Source organism: Sporothrix brasiliensis (assembly GCF_000820605.1).
Source record: "Sporothrix brasiliensis 5110 chromosome Unknown Cont14, whole genome shotgun sequence".
NCBI classification, from domain to species: domain Eukaryota; kingdom Fungi; phylum Ascomycota; class Sordariomycetes; order Ophiostomatales; family Ophiostomataceae; genus Sporothrix; species Sporothrix brasiliensis.
Window position 1 is genome coordinate 1170813 of NW_024467133.1, and position 22271 is coordinate 1193083.

A 22271-nucleotide genomic window follows, 5' to 3' on the forward strand; every position below is an offset into this window, starting at 1 on the left:
CATGTTGATGGCCCATAGTCGGAGACAGCCGCTTTCAGCAGGTACAGGCGAAAAGCTCAGATAGCCCACGAACACGATCTCCAGCCAGGAACAGTAGTAGAGTAGGGGTGGATTGGCGACAGAAATAGCGGGGGGTAGCTAAAGACCCGGGCTCGTTAAGAGGCAAAAATGGTCAAAGAAACTATCACTTTATTGGCATGAGAGATGCTGCCAAAAAATGACAAAAGGCTTCAAAGCAACGGGCCAACTATGGGAGGCGAAGTTGAAAAGGCTGAAAGGAACTGGAAATGGGGTGGGTCAAAGGTCAAAGTGGGGCCCACTGTCAAATCTTGTCGGTTCCTACCGCAGCACTGGCTGACGCTAGCGGCAATGCCGAAAATAAATGCTGCACGAAAACGCAGGCCTCTGAGCCATTCCATGCATGGAAGCATGCTGGCGCCCGATATCCCCGTCAAATATCCACGTCAAGATCGAAAGTTGGAGCGAGCAGAACCGGGGGAACCACGAGAAAAAAAGGGGGAGCCAGGAAAAAGGGCGTCTGCAGATAAGGTAACAAATAAAAGTAGGACAGAGGAAATAAGAGAGAGACACGAGAAGCACACGAAATAAGTATGAAAACATCACGGAGGTACCGGGAACTAGCGGAGGCGTAGAGTGAGGTGTTGCCTTTCCGGAGTACCCCGGCTTTTCGGGTCCAATATCAGATTCGCAGGACTATGTAGACAGCAGCATGGTTGTTTCGAAAGATGGAAGTGACATAATAGCAACACAAAATGACCGGCTATCGACGGAGAGCTTTTCATTCGGTGGCATGTGTTTAAAGCAACCAGGGCGTTGGTGAGTGAGCTAAGGAAAGGTAGAATATCACAGTCCGAACACGGCCTTGGGGATGGCGATGATACTGCAAAGTACACCGGCTGGCAGTGTTCAAACGGGTCGGTGGGAGGAGACGCGACCTGAGACCGCTCACCTTGTAAAGCTGCTAGCGAAAGCTCAACACAGCAACGGCTGTCGCAAAGTAGAATGACTAACAGGCACACATTATAAAGGAAACTTTGTTTGGCCACCCCTACGCAGTTGCCTAGCCACCGTTCGGAAAAGACTAGGTATAAGCCATGCATTCAGGTGCCAAGTCTGGGGGATACGTCGTAGACAGAGAGGTGTTTCGAACGAAAGGGAACTCTCTGTGGAAAGTGCATTGTGGCATCTGCTTATGAATCGGAGATGCAGGCCGGGCCGGTCGGAGCAGGATGATGGTGACAGGGTACGGACAGAGCCAAAAGAAGACTATGAACTTAGCTGGGAAGGATGCGAGGAGGCTGGAAAAACACCGGGGACAAATAGCCTGTGTCGCGAGGCCAAAAAAGCAAAGCCGGCAAAGAGGCGCGGGTTGACAGCAGGAGGATATGGTGCCAAAAAGGACACGGGCACGACAACATATGATTTGTAAGGGTCGTGCTCGCCACGAAGCGAAAGCGAACAGCGATGGGCGATATAGAAGACGATTTGACGATGATTCGGCGACGATCGCCAACCGAGCGGAATCCAAGACGGGCCTCGGGGAACGGACTAGGAGTTGGCTCGTGGCCAAAGTTGGTGCTGGAGCCAATAAAGCTGCATTGCCCCAATGTAGGTCCCCTCATACAGCACAGTCATTTTAATAGTATCTCAACTTGTCCCATAGATCGATACGTGAGTACGAAAAGCAAATACGGGATATTAAATACGGAGTATTACGAATACTAAGTACGACGTATTACTCGTGGTAGGGTGAAATGCAAATACAAATCGTGGAGCATGGTCTGACTTCTTATTGCTGGGTTGTGGTGAAAAGCGGAAGGACCGAGACAGGTCTGGTGACCAAACCGCCTAGCTTAAGTCGTGCGTAATCGACCCTCGCGTGACTGACTGAATAGCGGTTCAAGCCACATCTTGAGCAGTACTGGGCTAGGCAGTCACGCGGATAAACGATCTCGTGATCTGGGGGGTGGGGTATCCTTCGTTAATATTCACACCAGGCATGGCAGGACGACTCAAAACAGTCACTAAGAAAAAAGAGTCAGAAAAATCCGAGGATGCACAATACAAAAACACGAGGCCAAATACGATTGCAGCGGCAAACTTTCGTAGCCAACGACGGACCAAGGGAAACAAAAGAAGAAAAAGAGGTGAGGAGAACGAGGGGGGGATGGAGAGGGAGAGAGAGAGAGGCTACGGAGCTAACTACTACAAGCACGGCGGCTGTTGGGTTAAAAGGCCCGCCTGGGTTTGTGGACGATCGAGGCACGGTTGTGCGAGCAGTGAAAAATTGTACCAAACGCCCGAGACGTGTCTTTGGAAACGGTCTTGGGAGCCTTCTTGGGAGCGGTCTTGGCTGTTGCTATTGAAGCCTTGAAGATGCGAAAGGGACGAATGAAGCGCTGCAAAAAATCTTCACTCAAATTCTGCATCAGAGTTTTCCATTCCTGCAGCCCTCTGACCTCACTTTGCACGTGCGACCACGGCGTATGTGTAGTACAGGCCGGGGTCTTCCGACGCACAACCTCTCCTTGACACCGTCGTATTGCGGTAAAGAGGATAAAGAGGGTGTAGTGAAAAGTTTTTCTCGGGCAGCGCGCGTCTCTGGCGCGCTTCAGTTACGAAAGAATTAATACGTGGCTGGGCGGGAAAGTGGCCTACTCGTACGACGTATGTCGTAATTACTGTCGAAGAGTAATTACGGAGTACCTTCTCTGAAAACTCTGCTCCCGTCCTTGCAACAAACCCAATTGCCCCGAGACAGGTTGCGGAGTCCGCCGTCTGCGCCTGGCGTCGGCATTAGCGAGCGAAAGTTGGGCCAAATGTTTTCCCTTTTTCAGCACCCCCTACCCTCTTTCCACTGCAAAATTTTGCAAAAAGTTTCTAATATTAAGTGTCTGGACCACCAGTCGTCAGGGGGGGGGGTTTTGATATGGCATGCATCTTACATCTGCCAAGACCATCGGCAGCCCCGTCATCATCCTGGGAGTCTCTGAAAGGATCTGGCCACAGGCTCTGGGCCGCTGCATCAATCCAATCGTCAGAGGTCTAGGCCTCACCTTCCCAACCCGCTACTGAATCAGGCCTGGGCCACACAAGAATGAAGCGATGAAGGAGCAACAAAGGGCGCAGGTGCAGACTTTTCACAACGGCAATTCAATTCGTCTCATGAAGGACAAACGTGAAACTAGGAAGCGTGAGCTGAAAATGTGAGATGTGAAATGCTAAAAGATGCTGGTTTAGCAGGGCTTGGTAGGCGTGTGGTTACAGGTCGTATTGCAACATGAACGCCCTTCACAAAAGCGACACGGGGCATTGTTTACGAGGCGAGTCGAGCGATTTGCCCCGTGTCATTTGCCTTGGCTGCTCGTAACGGTGCCTGATTCAGTGTAAAACATAGGCCCCAACACAACACGAGGTCGGCAAACGGGACAAAATGTTAAGCAATCGTGAAGGTGAGGCATACATGGCCATACGACAAATGGACAAATGGCACCGGAGTAACTTTCGTCTCTCCGGTCGCTGAAATTGTCGACGTTTCTGGAATTGGAATCTCGTCTCGTCGGAAGTTCGCTGTCAGATTCAGTCGCTTAACAGAGACGCTGTGGTGTGCCGCATGGTGATGCAGAAAAAGGCTCTTTAGACGATATCGGACGTGGGCAAAGCCCGTCCTTGCAGCTTCGCAGGGCATCGGCTGTGGCCATTGGCGACGATAAAGTTAAAAGGCAGTTGCAACGTATACGTTTATCATAACCGCGGCGCTGGAGCAGCGAGGCTCAGTCGGTGTACCTGCATGTGTGATGCCAGTGGCCCAGCAGGTACGGTGTGGCTGAGTCCGGGGGGGGGGGGGGTGAAAGGGAAACATTCCTAGATAGTGAAGAAAGGTTAGAAAGAGCGAAAGGATTAGGGGGAATATTCCACTGAAGCAGGACCGTGACAAGGAGACAAAAGCCTACCTCGCAGCGCACAGAGAAACCCCCCCCCCCCGTCAGGTTGTACTGAATTTGGCCCCTCCCGACCTCTGGGTACGCACAACGTTGCAGGCATGGTGTCCTCCTCCAACCACTGTATCAACGACCGGCCCAGTGGCCGGAGCTTCAGGCAAAAGCGAAAGACGGACCATAGACGTCATCATACCCCTCCACCTCGCGCGACCTTGTCTTTTGCAAGCCGCAGTCGCAAAAGCCTGGTCCAGCTGCATCCAAAGGATACACGTCAGCGAATGAGCTTCTCCTTTTGCAGTGCAGTTCGTCCAGGACCTGTTCACATATCATTCTACAGGTTCTAGAATTCCCTGCTTTTCAGTGTGTCGCGTTTTTGCGTTCTATTCTCTGCCCTTCGATCTCTCGTGCATTTCCTCTTGGATTTGTCTCTTTGATTCCCCCCTGCTCCCCTCGCTTTCTTCCCCCTCCCCAAGGAGTGCTTATATGCCGCGCACAAACAAAGCGTTGTGTATGACTCAAAAACCGCGCCAAGTAGAAATGGCCAGTGCCGCGGCACTTCGACCAAGAAATACACCAGCATTGGAAAAACGACACCATACACCACTTCCGTGGGCTTTTACTATTTCTCTTTCTCTGCCTCTTGCTAACGTAGGACAATCCGGGATAAATTGATGTCGTGCGTAGAGCGACAGCATAGCAAGAAAGAGCGAACCGCGAAAGAGAGATCGTGCACCATCAGATCACATAGGGTCATGACGGCAGTTAATCGTCGAGTCTGCGAGTGCGCTGTCGATGCAAAGCCTCCGCGGATTAGAAAAACCATCTTAATAACAGCCCAGTGCCTTCTGGGCGGTTCTACCACACCCCTCCCCCCTCCCCTCCACCAACCAGCGCGCGAGGTTTGCATCGAGGTGCAGGTACTTCTGTAGATCATCAGGCGCCCTCCCAGAGCCGCTACATCGCAGGCAACAGTAAAAAAGAGAAGCAACTCTGAGGTACCCTATACAGTGAATTAATAGGCCCACCCCACCCCTTCGCTCACCTCCTCCCTGTTTCTTGGGCGGCTTTACACTAAAACCTGCGCCAGTCCCTCGGAGAGCCGGTGTCATCCCACCCCCAATTACTACACACTTACATACGTATTAGAGTGCAGAGTCAGATACTGCTCCGTACCTTCCACAGGTTGACATAGTTTTCTTTCTGTCACCTATATATACGAAGCCCTTCCTCGACTTTGCCACCTTCGTCGCCATTTACTTTTCCCTCCTCAAATCTCCACAAAACTTCAGTCTTGTCGCAAACATACTCTCTCCTACACGATCATACAAGTCCGACGTTCTACTTCTCTTCCCTATAGACTAGGGACGATAATGTTGGTCGCGCACCACACCACCAAGCAACAGCCACAGCAAACATTTTTCAATATCACCGACGACAACGACTCTCGCCAATTCGACGATCTTGATCCATACAGCTATCACCATAAGCCCGCTGCCGTGTCGCCGCCTCGCCAACAAAACAGTTCCCGCCCCGGAAGACGCCTCTCGCTGACTCCCAGCCGCGCGCTGTCTCCCAACTTTCTTGACACCTCTGCTGCCGCCACCGCCGCACAGGACCCAGTCCTCGTTGCTGGCCTTGACAGCGACACCGAGTTCGACCTGGACTTCGACTTCCATATACTGGCCGGAAACGACCTGATGATGCAGTCGGACCGCTGGCTACCAGCAAACCATCTCGCCGCAGGACGGTCCTTTGGTCACCCCAGTTTTTCCCATCACCGCGAATCGTCACTTTCCTCTCTTGGTTCCACTTCCGCAGGCCCTGCATCCCCTTTCTCGCAGACTACGTCCAACCCTCACATCGCTGTCAGCGACTCGGTTGGTGACAGTTTCGCAAACATGTCTTACTACGAAGACCCCTCATTTCCTCTAGTCAAGCAGGCGACTGCCGGGGTTCACGATAGCCTCTATGGCCACCAAGGCCACGCACCTTACACACCTTCAGCAGATAACCTGTCCATGCCTCACGGCACTTATGGTAACCTGCTGGCTGCCAACAGGCAGAGAGCTGGCGTCACTAGTGGTCACAGTGAACGCGGCCTGCAGCCGCCGCCCGACCTATCTATGAGCTCCAACCGGTCACAGCCTGTGTCAGTGGCGAGTTCCATCGCCAGCAATTCGCCTGCCACGCCATCCCTTGACCAGGCTGACGAAGAGGCTAGGCGCCGAAATGGTGAGAGACGATTTAGTCCCCCCCCGGCAACGGGCACAGCAGCGGATGACCTCCTATTTTTATTTGACGGCGGTGGCGAGAATGAGAACGAGAACGAGAATGATGAGTGCTCACGATTCTTCAACGATATAGTCGCTTTCCATGGTCCCCCAAAGCTTGACCGTACAATGACAGACGTCTACAATGACGAGTTGTATAGTCCGAACTTCGCCGCAATGCCCACATCAGCTCCCTCGACGAACGCGTCTCACATGGCCCCAACAAGCCAGGAAATGTTCGCTCAACGGCTGCAGCAGATTAACAGCCAACACCTAAGTGCCGCCTCGCATCAGTCACCGGTATCAACGGGCACTCCGCGCGAGCGGTCACCCTTCCGTCAAGGGTCTCCGATGGCTCCAACCCCGAAGCATGACTTTGGTACCTCGCCTACGAGCAATTTACGCTTCGGTGCCCACCAACAGCAGCAGCACGGCCTCGCTGGACAAGATGCGTCAGGCCAGGCATTCCGGACCCGAATTGCGAGGAGCCAGGGAACGTCTACGCCACAGACAATCTCACCCAAAGATGCTGTTCTGGAATACAGAGATCCGGATGGCGAGGGTGACAGCACGAATTACTCCCTATTTTCTCAAGGTGGTCAGCAAAGCTTCACCGTCGACCAAATGAACAAGGCGGTGACGAACATGGGCCAATCGTATGCCACTGGAATGGGCAGTGGAGTTCCAGCCGCGCCTTATAACTACATGGCGCCGCAACTAAACCAAGGGTTGCAGCTGGCTCAACAATACCCGTTCATGGCTCAGCATCACGGCAACTCCCCCATGGCAGACTCGATATCGACAAACCATTCACCTGTACCTGCTATCCGCTCTGTCACCAGCCTGGCAGCTCTTTCCGAACCTGTTCCCGGATCTCAACGTCCTGGCATTGTCAACAACGACGGCGGAACTTACACCTGTACATACCATGGATGCACTCGGCGTTTCGAAACCCCGGCTTTGCTCCAAAAGCACAAGCGTGAAGGCCACCGCCAGGCCAATGCTCTGGTCGGCACACGCAAAACTGACAGCACCGCACCCCAGGGCCTTTTGAACACCCAAGCTGGCCCTCACCGCTGTGAGCGCATAAATCCGAGCACGGGGAAACCTTGTAACACAGTGTTCTCGCGCCCCTACGACCTAACTCGGCACGAGGACACCATTCACAATGGCCGCAAGCAAAAGGTTCGGTGCAATTTGTGCACAGAGGAAAAAACCTTCAGTCGCGCAGATGCTCTTACTCGCCATTTCCGTGTCTGTCACCCAGAGGTCGAGTTTACAGGCAAGCACCGTAAACGGGGTGTTCATGCGACCTAGATCTCTTACAGAACCTCACCTTGAAGTTTCCGCCAGATCGAACTCTGAAGTGCCTTTTTTGGAAAGCATGACATCATACGCTAGTCCTTTTTGGGCTAATTTGCTCTGCATGATCATGTTACCATAAGCCATTCAGTGACGTCAGTGACGTCATTTGGTTTCGGTGCATCGTTCTGTCAATGAGCAAAACACCAGCTGCTGTGGAGGCTGCACTGTTCTCTGCCAGTTGTCCTAAGGATAATCTGGCTATTTCCTGTTAACGATCTCTTATCTCGTTTTGCGATCGTGTTCTTCGACTTGACCTACATTCTACTACTATGATCGGAAGACCGTGTTTGCCAAACACCGATCAACATTACTTATTTTGTCATCGATCCGATCCATCGAGTGGCACTTTTCTTCACTCTTTTCTTCACTTTTGTTCTCTTTTATGACTTACGCTACATTTTCCAGCTTAGTTTTTCCTAATGTTGCACGTCATTCAACCCGTTGTTTTCGCTGTCTCTGTTTTCTCTTTGTCTTATTCTCCTTTCACAATCTGTTTTACATCATAGATCGGTTTCCATTTTGGGCTGTTTCTCTTTTTTTTTTTGGCTTGTGACGCCTTTGCTCACTTACAATTGCCTTGTTATCCATTTACGGTTCGATTTGGGTATGCACACACGCATTGCATTGCATTGGCAGGTTATCATCATGGTATAGACGAAGCATGCCCCCCTCCCACACCCCCCCCCCCCGGCTGGCCGTGGGCTTGTTCATGGTTAGAGGTATGAATTTGGCCACAAAAAAAATGCATGTACAAAATTACTTGGTAATAATTGGTGTTATTCTTTTCCGGGCAGGAGTTCGAAATATATCGTCATAAAGAGTGGCACCTGGCGCATTGGGTACAGTGAAGTTAGCTTGGAAGGGACATACATACATTTTTTGAAACAGTGTTCAATTGTCAATATCTTAACCGCGTCTTTTTTAAGTAAAGTAAACCTCGAGCTTAACTTTCCGACTTGTCCTCCGAAGTCAACAAACAGTGAAATTGTTAAAACGTAATTAGGGAACGCACCCCTTGGCCTCCCTGTATCCAGACCAGTCAAGCAAGATCGAGCATCTTCACTTTCAGCTTACAACCTATGCCGGCGAGTCATCCATTACTGCAGCACGCGCATCATCGTACGACGGATTTATCCCGGTCCAAAGGCGGAACTAAAAGGCAAAGTTAGCAAACAAAGCAATGTATATAACACGGAAGCAAACCAAGCAATAAATAAAGGATGCTGGGTGAACAAACCTGGTGCCATCCTTGCGCAGCAAGAACCTCTAGCCCAGGGACTGTTTTCCAACCGAATTCCTCGGCGAGTTTCATCACGGGCGTATGCCTAGGCTGATAGGCCAACTCAAGAAGTACACGTACACCCTCAACCGATCTAGAGCGCTCTAAAATTGTTGTTACCAGATGGAGCACGGTCGGGTCCAACGATTTATCCGCAGGTACAGTCGTGATTATAACAGAAGGCAAGTTAGCCCCGTCAGCGTCGACGCCAAGCGGCTTCGGGCCGAGCAGCTGCACATTATAACCGACTGGGAAGGACGATATGAGCTGCTTTCCGTTCTCAAGACTGCGAGCAGCCACGTAGATCGGTCCATAACCCATGGCATGGAGGGCATAGATGGCAGCACGGGTTGTGCCGCCAGAACCGACGACGAGGCCAGCAGGTGGGTTTGTCGAGGAGTGTCTTTCGACACCAGCACCACGTAGCGCGTGGATCATGCCCAACCAATCGGTGTTATCACCGAGAAGACGGGTGGCCGCTTGTTTATCACCCGCAACAGAACGGATGGGGATGATCGTGTTCACAGCGCCGATGATCTTCGCTGCTTCAGAAACTTCGTCGACTAACTTCATGACGTCCAGCTTCAAGGGGATGGTCACGGACGCACCGCCGAAATCAGGGGTTCGAACAGTTTCCCGTACGTCGTCCACGCTAGCAGTCTCTATCAGGGTGTATTGGTGAGGTAGTCCCACTTTGTCAAAAAGTGCATTGTGGAGTGCCGGTGAGCGTGACTTGGAAATTGGCTTTCCAAAAAGGACGAATCGAAGAGGATCGAGAAGACCAATAAGGGAGCGGGCCTGCCGAATTTCTCGGGCAGAGAGCTGGCCCGGAGCGGCTGCAAATGGCAGTGCAGGGTGCGCAACCGGTGTGAGAAAACCGTTCAGCACTCTGCTCAGTTTGCCCGGTCCGCCCATATTTAAAGCGATAATCGGCTTCTGATGAGCAGCGAGCATTCGGGACTTGAATGCTGCAACGTCAAAGTTGTCTTCGACCCCGTGCGCAACACCTATGAGCTTGATAATATCACCATGTTGCAAGGCTTTGTTGAAGTGCGGAATCCATCCTCCGTTCTTCCACGAGAGCTTGTTTTTCGGGTCATGATGCGACGCGATGATAAGTGATTGACCTTTCTCTTTTGTCACGGCTTGGATGACACGGTCAGGCATGGTCATTTCGAGATCAATGTACTCCACGCCCATCCGGATTGCTGCACGGTACAGTGCCAAAGCATGATCGACATCTCCATCTGGGAACCGGCCACCTTGGCTCGCGGTCCTAACGGTGAAAATAACAGGCACATTGGCTGCAGAGCGGAGTAGTGAAACCTGGCTCCGGACAAAATCAAAGGACTGGTCTTCGAGCAGATCGACGCGTAGCTCCACGGCATCGGAGCCGATAATAGCCTGAGGTATGATATCAATCGCCTTTGCAACATTTGGGACAGTAAGTGACACGAAAAAGGAGGTCTTTTTTCTCTTGACCTCTTCCAGATGAGAGCATCGCCCGGTGATCAGTTGAAGCATCTGGACGAAATCTGAGGGAGATTCCCCACGGGTGTCTGTCTTGTCTGAGTGTGGACTGTGGTAGTGATGGCTGCTGCATTCCTCAAACCAGTCTTTGCGGCGCAAATACACGCCTCGGATATCCTCGGAGTATGCGGGACGTGTCTTGTCCTTCATGAGGTAAGCAAGGACCTGCTCGGTATCGCGATGAACAAGCAGAACAATTCCTCCACTCTGATGATAGGCAATCAAGAAGTGCCGGGCTTCGGGTGTCTCAACGATTCCACCTCCACATGAAAAGACATGGCCGGTAGGCTTAGTGTTTATCATACCGGCGAGCAGCTCCAGCTCTGCCCTGCGAAATCCTTCCCAGCCAAGTTCGCCGCGGATCATCTCTGGGATGGTCATTCCGTGTTTCCGCTCCAACTCAGCGTCCAGGTCAATGAACGGCCAGCCGAGGATTGCTGAGGCCCAGTATCCAGCCGTAGTTTTCCCTGCACCCCTCATACCAATGATGAAGATAGACTTGTTCGTAATAGACGGAGCAGGTGCTGTGTGGGTATTGGACTGTGACACGACAGGCTCTTCTCCACTCAACTTGATACTGAAGGACTGTGAAAGTACGTCCCACCACCCAGGCCACGTTTTGCCAACGCATTCGCGTTCCAAAATTAGGACAGGCCGGGGTACAACGGTGGACAGAACGCTAAAGCTCATAGCGACTCGGTGGTCATCGTAGCAATAAACGCCTTCTTCTGGGTTAGTAAGGTCTTCGAAGAGTCGGCCCGTTACTTCTATCCCGTCCTCCAGCTCATTGCAGCTGACTCCAAATTTTGCCAGCTCGTCGTACATGGCCAAGATCCGATTACACTCCTTAACCCGCTGGTTGGCGATGCCAGTAATGCGAGTTGTCCCGCTCGCCACAGCCGCTAGGACGGCGGCCGTCAAAAAGGCATCTGTCATTGGTTCCATATCAACATGAGCGATGGCTTTAAGCGAACCAATCGGCGGGCCTGTCACTGTTGTCGACGTTTCCGTCTGGGTAACGGCGCAGCCCATCGGCTGAAGAACGCTGACAGCAAAAGAAGCATCACCTTGGAGGGATGCAGAACCAATGTTGGGGATGGTGCACGTCGAGCCTGTGATTGCCGCGACGGCCAGGGGGTAGGTGGCAGAGCTAGCATCACTCTCCACCACATACTCGGCTGGACTGGTGTAAACGCCAGTTTGAATATGGTACGTATTAGGCTCGCTGTCAGAAGCCTTCACATGCACCCCAAAAGCCCGCATCATGGAGATTGTCATGTCGATATATGGCTGAGAGATTGGCTTGCCGCCGACAAGACGAAGAACAACCGGGTTCTTTGCGTAAGGCGCGGCCATAAGAATAGATGACACGTACTGAGACGAGACCGTGGCAGCCAGCTCAATTAGGCCGCCCTCCAGACCACCGGCAGCGTCCACCTCAAGAGGAAGACTCTTATCTTTGCCCAGGTACTTGACCTTGACGCCATTGCTCCGCAGAGCGTCGACTAGAGGACCAATTGGGCGGACTTTCATTCTGTCGTTACCGGTAAGGACGGTAGAGGACACAGCAGACGGGGAGCAGAGAGCTACCACTGATGTTAGGAAGCGAGAGGCAGTGCCTGCGTTTCCAAGGTAGAGAGGTTCAGAGCTGGCAAGGAAGTTGCCGCCGTTTCCCTGTACGGACAACACCTCGCCAGATTCCTCCCATGAGTAAGTCGCACCCTTCAATTGGAGAATTGCGGAGAGCATATATTCCGTGTCGTCCGAGCGAAGAAGGTTACGCAGACGGCAAGTACCGTTGGCCAGGGCAGCAAGAACCAAGGCACGGTTAGAAATGCTCTTTGAGCCTGGAGGGGCGACGGTGACATTTAGATCCGAAGGTACGCCTGGCGTGACACGTACGGCGGGGGATAGGACGACACCTATGTCGCGGTCATCAACAACGGTGGCCTTGGCCTCGTAAGTTGCGCCAATTGCTGAGAGAAGAACAATCTTCTTATTGGCGCCATCGTTTTTCTTATCAACGGCCATTTTATCCAGCACAACATCGACCGGGCATTTCTTGCCGGCGGTGAGAGCGACTATCCGCTTGTCAGCCAGGGAAGTTGGTAGGTCGTAGCTCGCGATACACTTGACGAGGCGGGCGACAGCGCTGGGGCGCAGGACGCCCAGGTAGCGAGCCAGCTCGGCTTCCTTGACCATGCCAATAGCGACAGCTTCGCCGTGGAGGACCTGAGGCGTGAGGATGGCCTCATAGGCATGGCCAATTGAGTGACCAAAATTAAGCAGGTTGCGCAGGCCGCCCTCCTTTTCGTCGGCGGAGACAACCTCAGCCTTGACACGGGCTGATGCCAGCACAATGCGCTTAAGAATACCACGGATCGGCACAAGGTGCTCCGATGTCGCCTGGGTAGGACGGCCACGCACAGTCTGAATAACCAGGGCCGCGTTCTCCTCGAGGTAGGTGAACTCGGCCTCGTTCCAAATAGCAGCCGTCTTGACGACCTCGGCCATACCGTTAATGAACTCACGAGTTGGCAACGAGCCGAGGAAGTTGAGATCGATATATACGCGCTGGGGTTGCCAGAAGGCGCCGATCAGATTCTTTCCCAGGGGCGTATCAATGGCCGTCTTGCCACCGATGGATGAATCAACCATGGCTAGCAGCGTCGTGGGCACCTGAACGAAGCGGACACCGCGCATGAACGTGGCGGCCACGTAGCCGATCATGTCACCAATGACGCCGCCACCAAGGGCGATGACAACTGTGTCACGGGTGCATTTTTGGGCCAGCATCCAGTCTTCGATCTCGGCCTTAGTCTCCCGTCCTTTCGAGGACTCGCCGGGTGGAATGGCGTACGTCAATAGGCGTGCACCAGCAGCCTTCTGGGAGCTCGGGCGCACCTGCTCAAAAGCTGTGCAGAAGCTGTCGACATAGAGCGGGAAGAGATTGGTGTCGGTGATGAGGACATAAGTCGATGAGGGAATGTTGTGAAGCAGATCGTGGGGAACCATGTCGAGCCAGATGCCGTGGTCGACAATGATGCTTTCCTTGCCCAGGATGGAAATGCGTGTCGGCTCATGGCCGTTTGTGGAAGCTGTAGTTGCCATTGATGCAACTAGGCTCTGTCCACTGCTCTAGAAGGGCGGAGCGTGGTTTGGGGGTCACAGGTAGAGGAATTGGGGAATTGCGGAAGAAGTTGAGGGTATTCAAAAGAGTCACAAAGTTTTAGCTGGCAAGGTCGTAAATGCACCGCTAGTCCGATTTCGGTGTAATAGCAAGGGAGTCTGAAACTTGCGCTGTTTATTATTTTTGTGTTTTTAGCGGACAACGGAAAATCCGCCACCGATAAAGAACTAATTCGTAGTATGTGGTACGATACCAACGTTGGTCGCATGGGTTAGGTCACGACGCCACGTTCAGAACTCGGGGTTTAAGGGCAATTATCATACGAGTAGATGTCAATAATAAATTACACAGCACGAAGTTATGTGAAATTTACAGCTTCTACCCGTATATAGCTGACACCATGCACGAGTGGTCGGCTTTGGTAGTGGTATGGTATGGGCATTTAAGACGAGCGTTGTTGGTATACGCCTGTGACAAGACTCCGGCTGTCGAAAGCTGCTTATATGTGGAGAAGAGAGTCACTGTTGGCCCTTCGATATATTGCGAGACCGACAACACAAGGCGCCGGCGCATATACGGTGTGAATATTGGCCGTTGGCGTTTGTGATTGCTACCCTTAGTGTCAACAGAGAAAATACCTCCGATAACCGTTCTTGGTAAATCGAGCTATATTACGAGACTCACTTGAAGCCAGCGGTGTGCTGGTCACTCCAACAGAGACAGTGGGTGTTATCTATTAACCATTGTCAATCACATACATGGCCCAACTGCGGGCCCCGGTAGAAATAAGCATAAGGCAAAGAATATGCCATTCCATTACATACCATGACTACCGTCTTCTCTGGGGAGCCGACCGTGATAGCAAACTTGCGTTGCACGGCAAAATCGGATTTGTCGGCTTGTATAGCAATAGTCCATTGCTTCAATGGATAGCTTTACTTCACTATTCAAGTATGTTGGATGGTTACACATCCTGTGCCTCATTTATGACCGCCCAAAACAAATTAAAACCAAACTGAAAACCACAATGAAATAAAAAAGAAAAATAAGAAGGAAAAAAAATGATATAACAGGAAATAGCTGCACCACGAACCACGTGGGCTGTTGCAAGCCGTTTCACCCGCGTCAATTATCGAGCAAGGGACCTGCGTTCCTTTCGGTGTGACAAGGGTGGTCTGCACGGTATCATTGCCGCAATCTTGGCCGTGAAGATGTGAGCACGCTCCGTATTTTGCTTCATATTCCTCCACAGTTTTGGGGGCGGAGTAAGACCAGAAAATTCCGATGTAAATTTTTATTTTCTGTCCGATGTTCCGTCGGTTAGGTATTACCCGCTATTCGTATAATCAAGCCCGGTACATGTACAGTCTGCCCCCAAAACGCCGCCGGGGTACGCAAGGATGATGCCGAGCCAGATGCTGTAACTGTATTTCGTAGATTGGCCCCATAATACAATGCCTAGCTTTCCCGGGTACCAAGATTTGCGATTGAAGCAGCTCAATTGGACAGCGCTGGTGCTCTTGATCGCCTTGTCTCTGTTTGGTCGTTTGTAAATTGACAACCTATATAAGGAAAACCAAACGGCGAATCGAGGATGGCGGGTTTGAAGAGTAAATGACATCGGGGAACATAAACTGCGGTACTGTACGATATAAAGACAACCTATGACAGGTATATATATTCGACATCGCATCATCTCTGTAGTTCTCTAGCCACCATTTCGTCTGTTAGTGTGCGGGCGGTTACCTCGCCCTGGCCAATACATGTCCGTGCTATATAAGCCACCCATCTGGTCTTGAGTTACAGCCACGAAACTTAGATTCGGTGGAAAGGAAAATAATCTTATGGGCTATAAAATTGGTTGTTTGCGTGTGAGCTAAACTTCGACCAGATGGGATGGCTTGGGGGTGGTAGTAGGTGGTCACCAGGTCGTATATACCCCGGTCAAGCTACTTTACTATGATATTGTTCTTCATTTACAGCAGAGGGGGTTTCTTCGGCACTCTTGCTCCATAGTAACAGATACAACCTCGCAGTCAAGTACTTCTGCTGCCTGTCCACGGTGGCCACGTTGTACAGAACGTGTTAACACGTTGGCAGCCATATATACCCCCCCTCCCCGGTTTATATGGTAAAGTGACTAGAAAATGTCGAGTATTTTATCTGGCAATGAGAACATGGAAATGAAATCGAAGCCATGCGAGCTCATGGATATACAAGCAGCTGATAAGCAACTATGTAACGTAAACGTAACCAACAGAGCAGCAAGTCCAAATAAAAGTGGCCCTTCACGGCGTTCATCGTATCATATGAGATACTTTCCATTACGTCTGATGATGCTGTGGCTCAGAGCCAAGCGAAAACTACAAGATCCCTGTCGTTTATTTTAGAACTCACCTGCATATAAGCCATACGGTTACGACAGAATATCGCACATACACCCAGCAAAAGAGATGCGAACACGCACGACGCAATCGCTCACAACGCACATAACAACCATGGTCACGCGTTACAACTGCCAAGGCGCATAACAAAAGGATAACTGTAAAAGAAAGTCATAACCAAAATGCCACCGTAACGCTTGCAATCCAAGGAAGAGAACGCCGCACGAAAATGATAATCAGAGGCTACCTCCATGACAAGGTACCGCTTTTTATCGATGCCATCGACCCCCGGCCAAGTAAAGTGTACGCTTTTACTTCCGAGTATACAGATAATACGAACTTCGGGGGCACGAGCTCACACAGATCGAGAAACAGAAAAAATTGCCCAACAGTGGATGACAAGGATACCAAAACAACCACATTACGTCGAATCAACGGTCAACGTGGCCATATTCTGTGTGCTCTGCACTTGTCTCGCTTGTTCATCCTTGCCGGTGCCGTAGAGACCACCATTGATAATATAATCAATGACCTGCATTATTAGAAGTCGGTTCTTCTTTGTCCGTGAAAGGGGAGGGGTGTAAAAACTAACCGGGTTCGGGACGAAGTATCGGACGCTCATCTTTTTGTGAAGGAACAACCGAACCTTGGTTGACGACAGGTCTATTGGCACACCCTGTGGGATCACTGAGATGTGCTCCGTCCACTTGCTTAAAGCTTCTCGGGCTTCTTCCAAGTCAGTTCCATGTCGCTCCACCACGTAAAGACCGCCATCGCCGCCAAGTATACGGTCCAGGTCATCGGGACTCCATAACCCAGGAGTGCTCATTGAGTGCATCAAGTCAGCACCGCACAATAGTGCGACACGTGCCTGTTTACGCTCCTCAGTATTGGCTCCTTGTATACCGCCTAGATTCTCGTTGATTTCGTAACGGAAGTGATCGAGGACCTGGGCAGTGGGAACGTAGCGCGGCTGTGTGGCCTCCCAAGGGTCGACCATGACACAGTTAGTCGTATCCTGCACGGCCAGCTCACACATGCGGATGCGGTGGTGCGCAGCGGCTAGGTTCGACTTCTTGTAGGCATCGGAAACCGGAGACAGGTAGATTCCGACGAGCTCGTATGAATCTTCCACCATACGAACCCAGTCTGACGCCATTTCGCACATGCGGAGGTCTGCGTTCATCACTTTGTTAGCGGTACCATACGTTGAACGAAGACAAAAGCACTTCGACATATCAAAGACCGTGAGAAACGCACGCATAATGGTAATTGGGCTGAAAGAGCCGCATACTACCAAAACCAGCGGTGTCCGATCCGGGAGCTGTTGCTTCCGTAACCGGTAGGAGGGAAATTGATAGACAGGCGGCGTGGTTGCTGGGGACTGTAGCGATATTGGTGAAGATGACGTTATTTGCAATGACGTGTTCTGTGGTTGTTGTTGAAACTGTTGGGGTCGTGGTTGCTGGAGCTGTTCTCTTTGAAAAATTTCATCGTCATCTGGCAGCATGTGCTGTCCTGAATCAGGGTATGACATTGCGGCGAGTCGGCAGAGGCGTTATAGGGGAAAGAACGAGTTTGAAAGCGCGTTGAAGAGAGGATGAACTGGGCGGGTTGGCCAAATCATTGAACAAGCAAGATTGAATCCTGGAGGTGCAGCCTATTCGCACATTATTTCTCCCACTTTATCGCCATATTTATTAGTCATTTCCTGTGTGGAAAGCAAAAGCTAAGCATACGTCATGAGCATATTGACTAAGACACTTTTAAATTATAACACGCTGAGCCTAATATATATGCATGCTAATGCCGAATAGAAATATCCTGGCCTTAAAATTAAGGCATTATTTCTTACCTAATAATTTAAAAGTTCAAAGGAACTAGACTTGCTTCCTCGCGCCTCGCCTTTTATTTTTGTTTCTTGTTTCCATCCTTTTGTCCTGTTGTCCTCATATGCTGCGTTGACTTACTCCGCCGCTCTTTATCTCTATCTCCCTTTTATTCCTCAGCCGCCTTTTGTTTGGTCTCGTTTGAGATCACTGATGAGGTGGGTTCTGCGTCTCTTTGTTGAGTGTTGTTGTTGTTGCAGTCCCCTTTTCCCCAGCCGTGGATCTGGAGCTTCAAGGCGCCGAGACCTCCTTCTCAGTGTGCTCGGTCTGCATATCGTAATACAAGCATCGAGCCAGCCCGTGTCAACGGGTGTACAAAGACAGCGACGGTCTCGATGATCTATGTAACTAATTGCCACTCGCAGCGTCTCTTACCTCCCAGCTTTGCTTAACGGCCTCATCGCCAGCTGCTTCTTCTGATCTAACGCTCGTGCTTCTCCCGGGCTTCCGCTCACAATCGACATTTCCTCTCTACCACGTCGACCCTTCTTACGCCGAACTCCATCATGTTGCGCCGGTCATTTTGTAAAGCCAGCGGCTCCTCCGTGCCGAGCCTAGTTCGGGCTGCGTCATCGACGTCAAGATGTGCCATGGCTGCCCTGCCGTGCTCGTCGACTAGCAAAGCTCTCGCTGTCGGTCGTCGCCCTCTTACTTTGGCTGTCCATCAACAGCAGATACGCTTCGCCAGTGCCACCCAGTCGGCACCGGATCCGAACGATAACTTCCTGTCGGGCAATGCTGCCAACTACATTGACGAGATGTACCTGCAGTGGAAGCGGGACCCCAAGAGCGTGCATGTCTCTTGGCAGGCCTACTTTAAGAACGTCGAGAGCGGTGACATGCCCATCTCCCAGTCCTTCACTCCACCGCCTTCGCTGGTTCCCAGCTCGTCGGCAAGTGTTCCTGGCCTGGCTGCCGGATCCGGCGTTGGCCTCGCGGAGGGCTCCAACGTCGACAATCATCTGAAGGTGCAGCTTCTGGTACGAGCGTACCAGGCCCGCGGCCACCTCAAAGCCGATATCGATCCGCTCGGAATCCGCAATGAGTCCAAGGGCTTTGGCAACGTCAAGCCCAAAGAGCTCACCCTAGAGCACTACCAGTTCAACGAAAAGGACCTCGACACCGAGTACACCCTTGGCCCTGGTATTCTGCCGCGTTTCAAGCGTGAGGGCCGCGAGAAGATGACCCTGCGTGAGATCATCGCTGCCTGCGAGGACATCTATTGCGGCTCGTATGGCGTCGAGTTTATCCATATCCCCGACCGTGAGAAGTGCGACTGGCTGCGCGAGCGCATTGAGGTTCCCCAACCTTTCAAGTTCTCCATTGACGAGAAGCGCCGCATCCTCGACCGTCTCATCTGGAGTTCCAGTTTCGAGGCTTTCCTTTCCACCAAGTACCCGAACGACAAGCGTTTCGGCCTTGAGGGTTGCGAGACGCTCGTGCCTGGCATGAAGGCCCTGATCGATCGTAGTGTCGACTATGGCGTCAAAGACATTATCATTGGAATGCCCCATCGTGGTCGTCTGAACGTTCTGTCCAACGTCGTCCGCAAGCCGAACGAGTCCATCTTCAGCGAGTTTGCCGGTACCGCCCATGCTGAGGACGAGGGCTCTGGAGATGTCAAGTACCATCTGGGCATGAACTTTGAGCGTCCCACGCCTTCGGGCAAGCGCGTGCAGCTCTCACTCGTTGCCAACCCGTCGCATCTGGAGGCCGAGGACCCTGTCGTGCTTGGCCGCACCCGCGCCATCCAGCACTACAACAACGACGAGAGCACCCACCGCAGTGCCATGGCTGTACTTCTGCACGGTGACGCCGCCCTCGCTGCCCAGGGTGTCGTCTACGAGTGCCTGGGTTTCCACTCGCTACCCGCTTTCTCTACAGGCGGTACCATCCACCTCGTCGCCAACAACCAAATTGGTTTTACCACCGATCCCCGTTTTGCTCGCTCGACCCCGTACTGCACGGACATTGCAAAAGCTATTGACGCCCCTGTCTTCCACGTCAATGCCGACGACGTCGAGGCAGTTAACTTTGTCTGCCAGCTGGCTTCGGACTGGCGCGCGGAGTTCAAACAGGATGTCATCATTGACATGGTCTGCTACCGCAAGCACGGCCACAACGAGACCGACCAGCCGTCCTTTACGCAGCCGTTGATGTACAAGCGCATCAACGACCATCGTCCGCAAATCGACATTTACGTCGACAAGCTGCTGCAGGAAGGCACCTTCACCAAGGAAGACATCGAGGAGCACAAGCAGTGGGTGTGGGGCATGCTTGAAGACAGCTTTTCCAAGTCCAAGGACTACCAACCGACCTCCAAGGAGTGGACCACCTCCGCCTGGAATGGCTTCAAGTCGCCCAAGGAGCTTGCCACCGAAATCCTCCCCCACAAGCCTACTGGTGTTGACCGGAAAACACTCGAACACATTGGTGAGGTCATTGGCTCTGCACCTGAAGGCTTCACCGTTCACCGCAACCTGAAGCGTATCCTCTCTGCCCGCACTAAGTCTGTTCTTGACGGAAAAAACATTGACTGGTCGACTGCTGAGGCCCTTGCATTTGGTTCGCTGGTCTCAGAGGGCCACCACGTTCGCGTGTCTGGCCAGGATGTCGAACGTGGCACCTTCTCGCAGCGCCATGCCGTGTTCCACGACCAGGAGACTGAGGATACATACACGCCCCTGCAGCACGTTAGCAAGGACCAGAGCAAGTTCGTCATCTCTAACTCGTCTCTGAGCGAGTTTGGCGCTCTTGGCTTCGAATATGGATACTCGCTGACGTCGCCCAATGCCCTTGTCATGTGGGAGGCGCAGTTTGGTGATTTCGCCAACAACGCGCAATGTATCATTGACCAGTTCATTGCCTCTGGTGAGGTCAAGTGGATGCAGCGCACCGGTCTCGTCATGTCGCTGCCGCACGGTTACGACGGCCAGGGCCCCGAGCACTCCTCGGGCCGTATTGAGCGATACCTGCAGCTCTGCAACGAGGACCCTCGTGTGTTCCCTTCTGAGGACAAGATTGACCGCCAGCACCAGGACTGCAACATGCAGATTGCCTACATGACTACCCCTGCCAACCTGTTCCACATTTTGCGTCGCCAGATGAACCGCCAGTTCCGCAAACGTAGGTTTTGTAACCCCTCCGCCCCTGTTATGGCAACAGCTTTAGCAGTTTGATAATATACTAACTTCTCCACAGCCCTTATCCTCTTCTTCTCCAAGTCGCTTCTTCGCCACCCTCTCGCTCGCTCGAGCATTGAGGACTTCACTGGTGACTCTCAGTTCCACTGGATCATTCGCGACCCAGCCCACGACCTAGGTACCATTAAGAGCAACGAGGAGATCGACCGTGTGATTCTGTGCTCTGGCCAGATCTATGCTGCCCTGCACAAGTACCGCGCGGACAACAACATCGACAACGTTGCCATTACGCGTGTCGAGCAGCTGCACCCGTTCCCTTGGCAGCAGCTAAAGGAAAATCTGGACTCGTACCCCAACGCCAAGACGGTGGTTTGGGCCCAGGAGGAGCCCCTCAACGCCGGTGCCTGGACCTTCACACAGCCTCGCATAGAGACGATTCTGAATCAGACGCAATACCACGACCACAAGCACGTCATGTACGCCGGCCGCAACCCCAGTGCATCGGTAGCTGCGGGTACCAAGTCGTCGCATAACAAGGAAGAGGAGGACCTCCTTGAGATGGCTTTTACAGTGAGGCAGGACAAGCTCAAGGGCGAGTAGTTGTACAGTGATGACCGCACAGGTGTTGTTGCTCGTAGTTGGTTGTTTTGTTGGATTGTTTCCATATTGTTTCCATATTATCTCCTACATTCCCTCCCCTTGCGTCAGTTTCTTTTTTACCACACTCACCACCTACCAACCCTCGAGATACACACTCGCTGTAAAAATAATAAGATATAAAACAAGAACCCATGTATATGAACGAGAAGCCTGTCGAAATACTAAAAAAATGGATTACTTAATAGGCCTAGAAAAAGGTGCTCTTAAAAAGTGTTACACGTAGGACGTCCCATCTTAAGGTACCATGAAGAAGTTTTGAGAGCCGCCTCCTATTGGTCCGTTCAGGCCCGCTTTTTTCCTGAATACCCTCCCTTTATTGGTTGTTTGGAGACTTTGTAGATTGTTGTAGTCTGATTGGTTCGTCACGTTAACGGCCCCTAGTTTTTCACCTATTTACGCCCTCTTATTCGTTAGAATCGTTTTTTTACTCCACTTTTTCGTTAGTTTTTAACGTGAAATCGATTTGATTCGTTGGAGGGGGGTTTTGTGGTCCGTTTTTATAGGTCCGATTTATTTTAACCTTTACCGTAACCGTGTTCTTATAACTTTAACATTAACCTTTTTTCGTAAATTATTATTAACTTTTATCTTTTATTAATTATTTTATTCTCTTAGTTATCTCCCTCTGATCTCCGGTAGTAGGTTGTAGTAGGTAGAAT

General features: G+C 51.7%; 4 protein-coding genes across 4 annotated transcripts; 2 read left to right on the forward strand and 2 right to left on the reverse strand.

Moving 5' to 3' along the window:
* Positions 1–5332: 5332 nt before the first annotated feature.
* Positions 5333–7549, forward strand: SPBR_03635 (c2h2 transcription factor; the record flags this gene model as incomplete). The annotated part of the gene is made up of 1 exon (XM_040761925.1): positions 5333–7549. One exon carries the CDS (start codon positions 5333–5335, stop codon positions 7547–7549), a length of 2217 nt encoding a protein of 738 aa, XP_040623025.1.
* A 1125-nt stretch (positions 7550–8674) lies between these two features.
* Positions 8675–13517, reverse strand: SPBR_03562 (pentafunctional AROM polypeptide; the record flags this gene model as incomplete). The annotated part of the gene is made up of 2 exons (XM_040761853.1): positions 8675–8749; positions 8958–13517. 2 exons carry the CDS (start codon positions 13515–13517, stop codon positions 8675–8677), a joined length of 4635 nt encoding a protein of 1544 aa, XP_040623026.1.
* A 2824-nt stretch (positions 13518–16341) lies between these two features.
* On the reverse strand, positions 16342–17079 carry SPBR_03846 (nicotinamide mononucleotide adenylyltransferase; the record flags this gene model as incomplete). The annotated part of the gene is made up of 2 exons (XM_040762136.1): positions 16342–16452; positions 16513–17079. The coding sequence occupies 2 exons, from the start codon at positions 17077–17079 to the stop codon at positions 16342–16344; spliced, it is 678 nt and encodes a 225-aa protein (XP_040623027.1).
* A 1236-nt stretch (positions 17080–18315) lies between these two features.
* On the forward strand, positions 18316–21552 carry SPBR_03582 (2-oxoglutarate dehydrogenase E1 component; the record flags this gene model as incomplete). Its single annotated transcript, XM_040761873.1, has 2 exons — positions 18316–20935; positions 21011–21552. 2 exons carry the CDS (start codon positions 18316–18318, stop codon positions 21550–21552), a joined length of 3162 nt encoding a protein of 1053 aa, XP_040623028.1.
* Between the last annotated feature and the right edge of the window lie 719 nt (positions 21553–22271).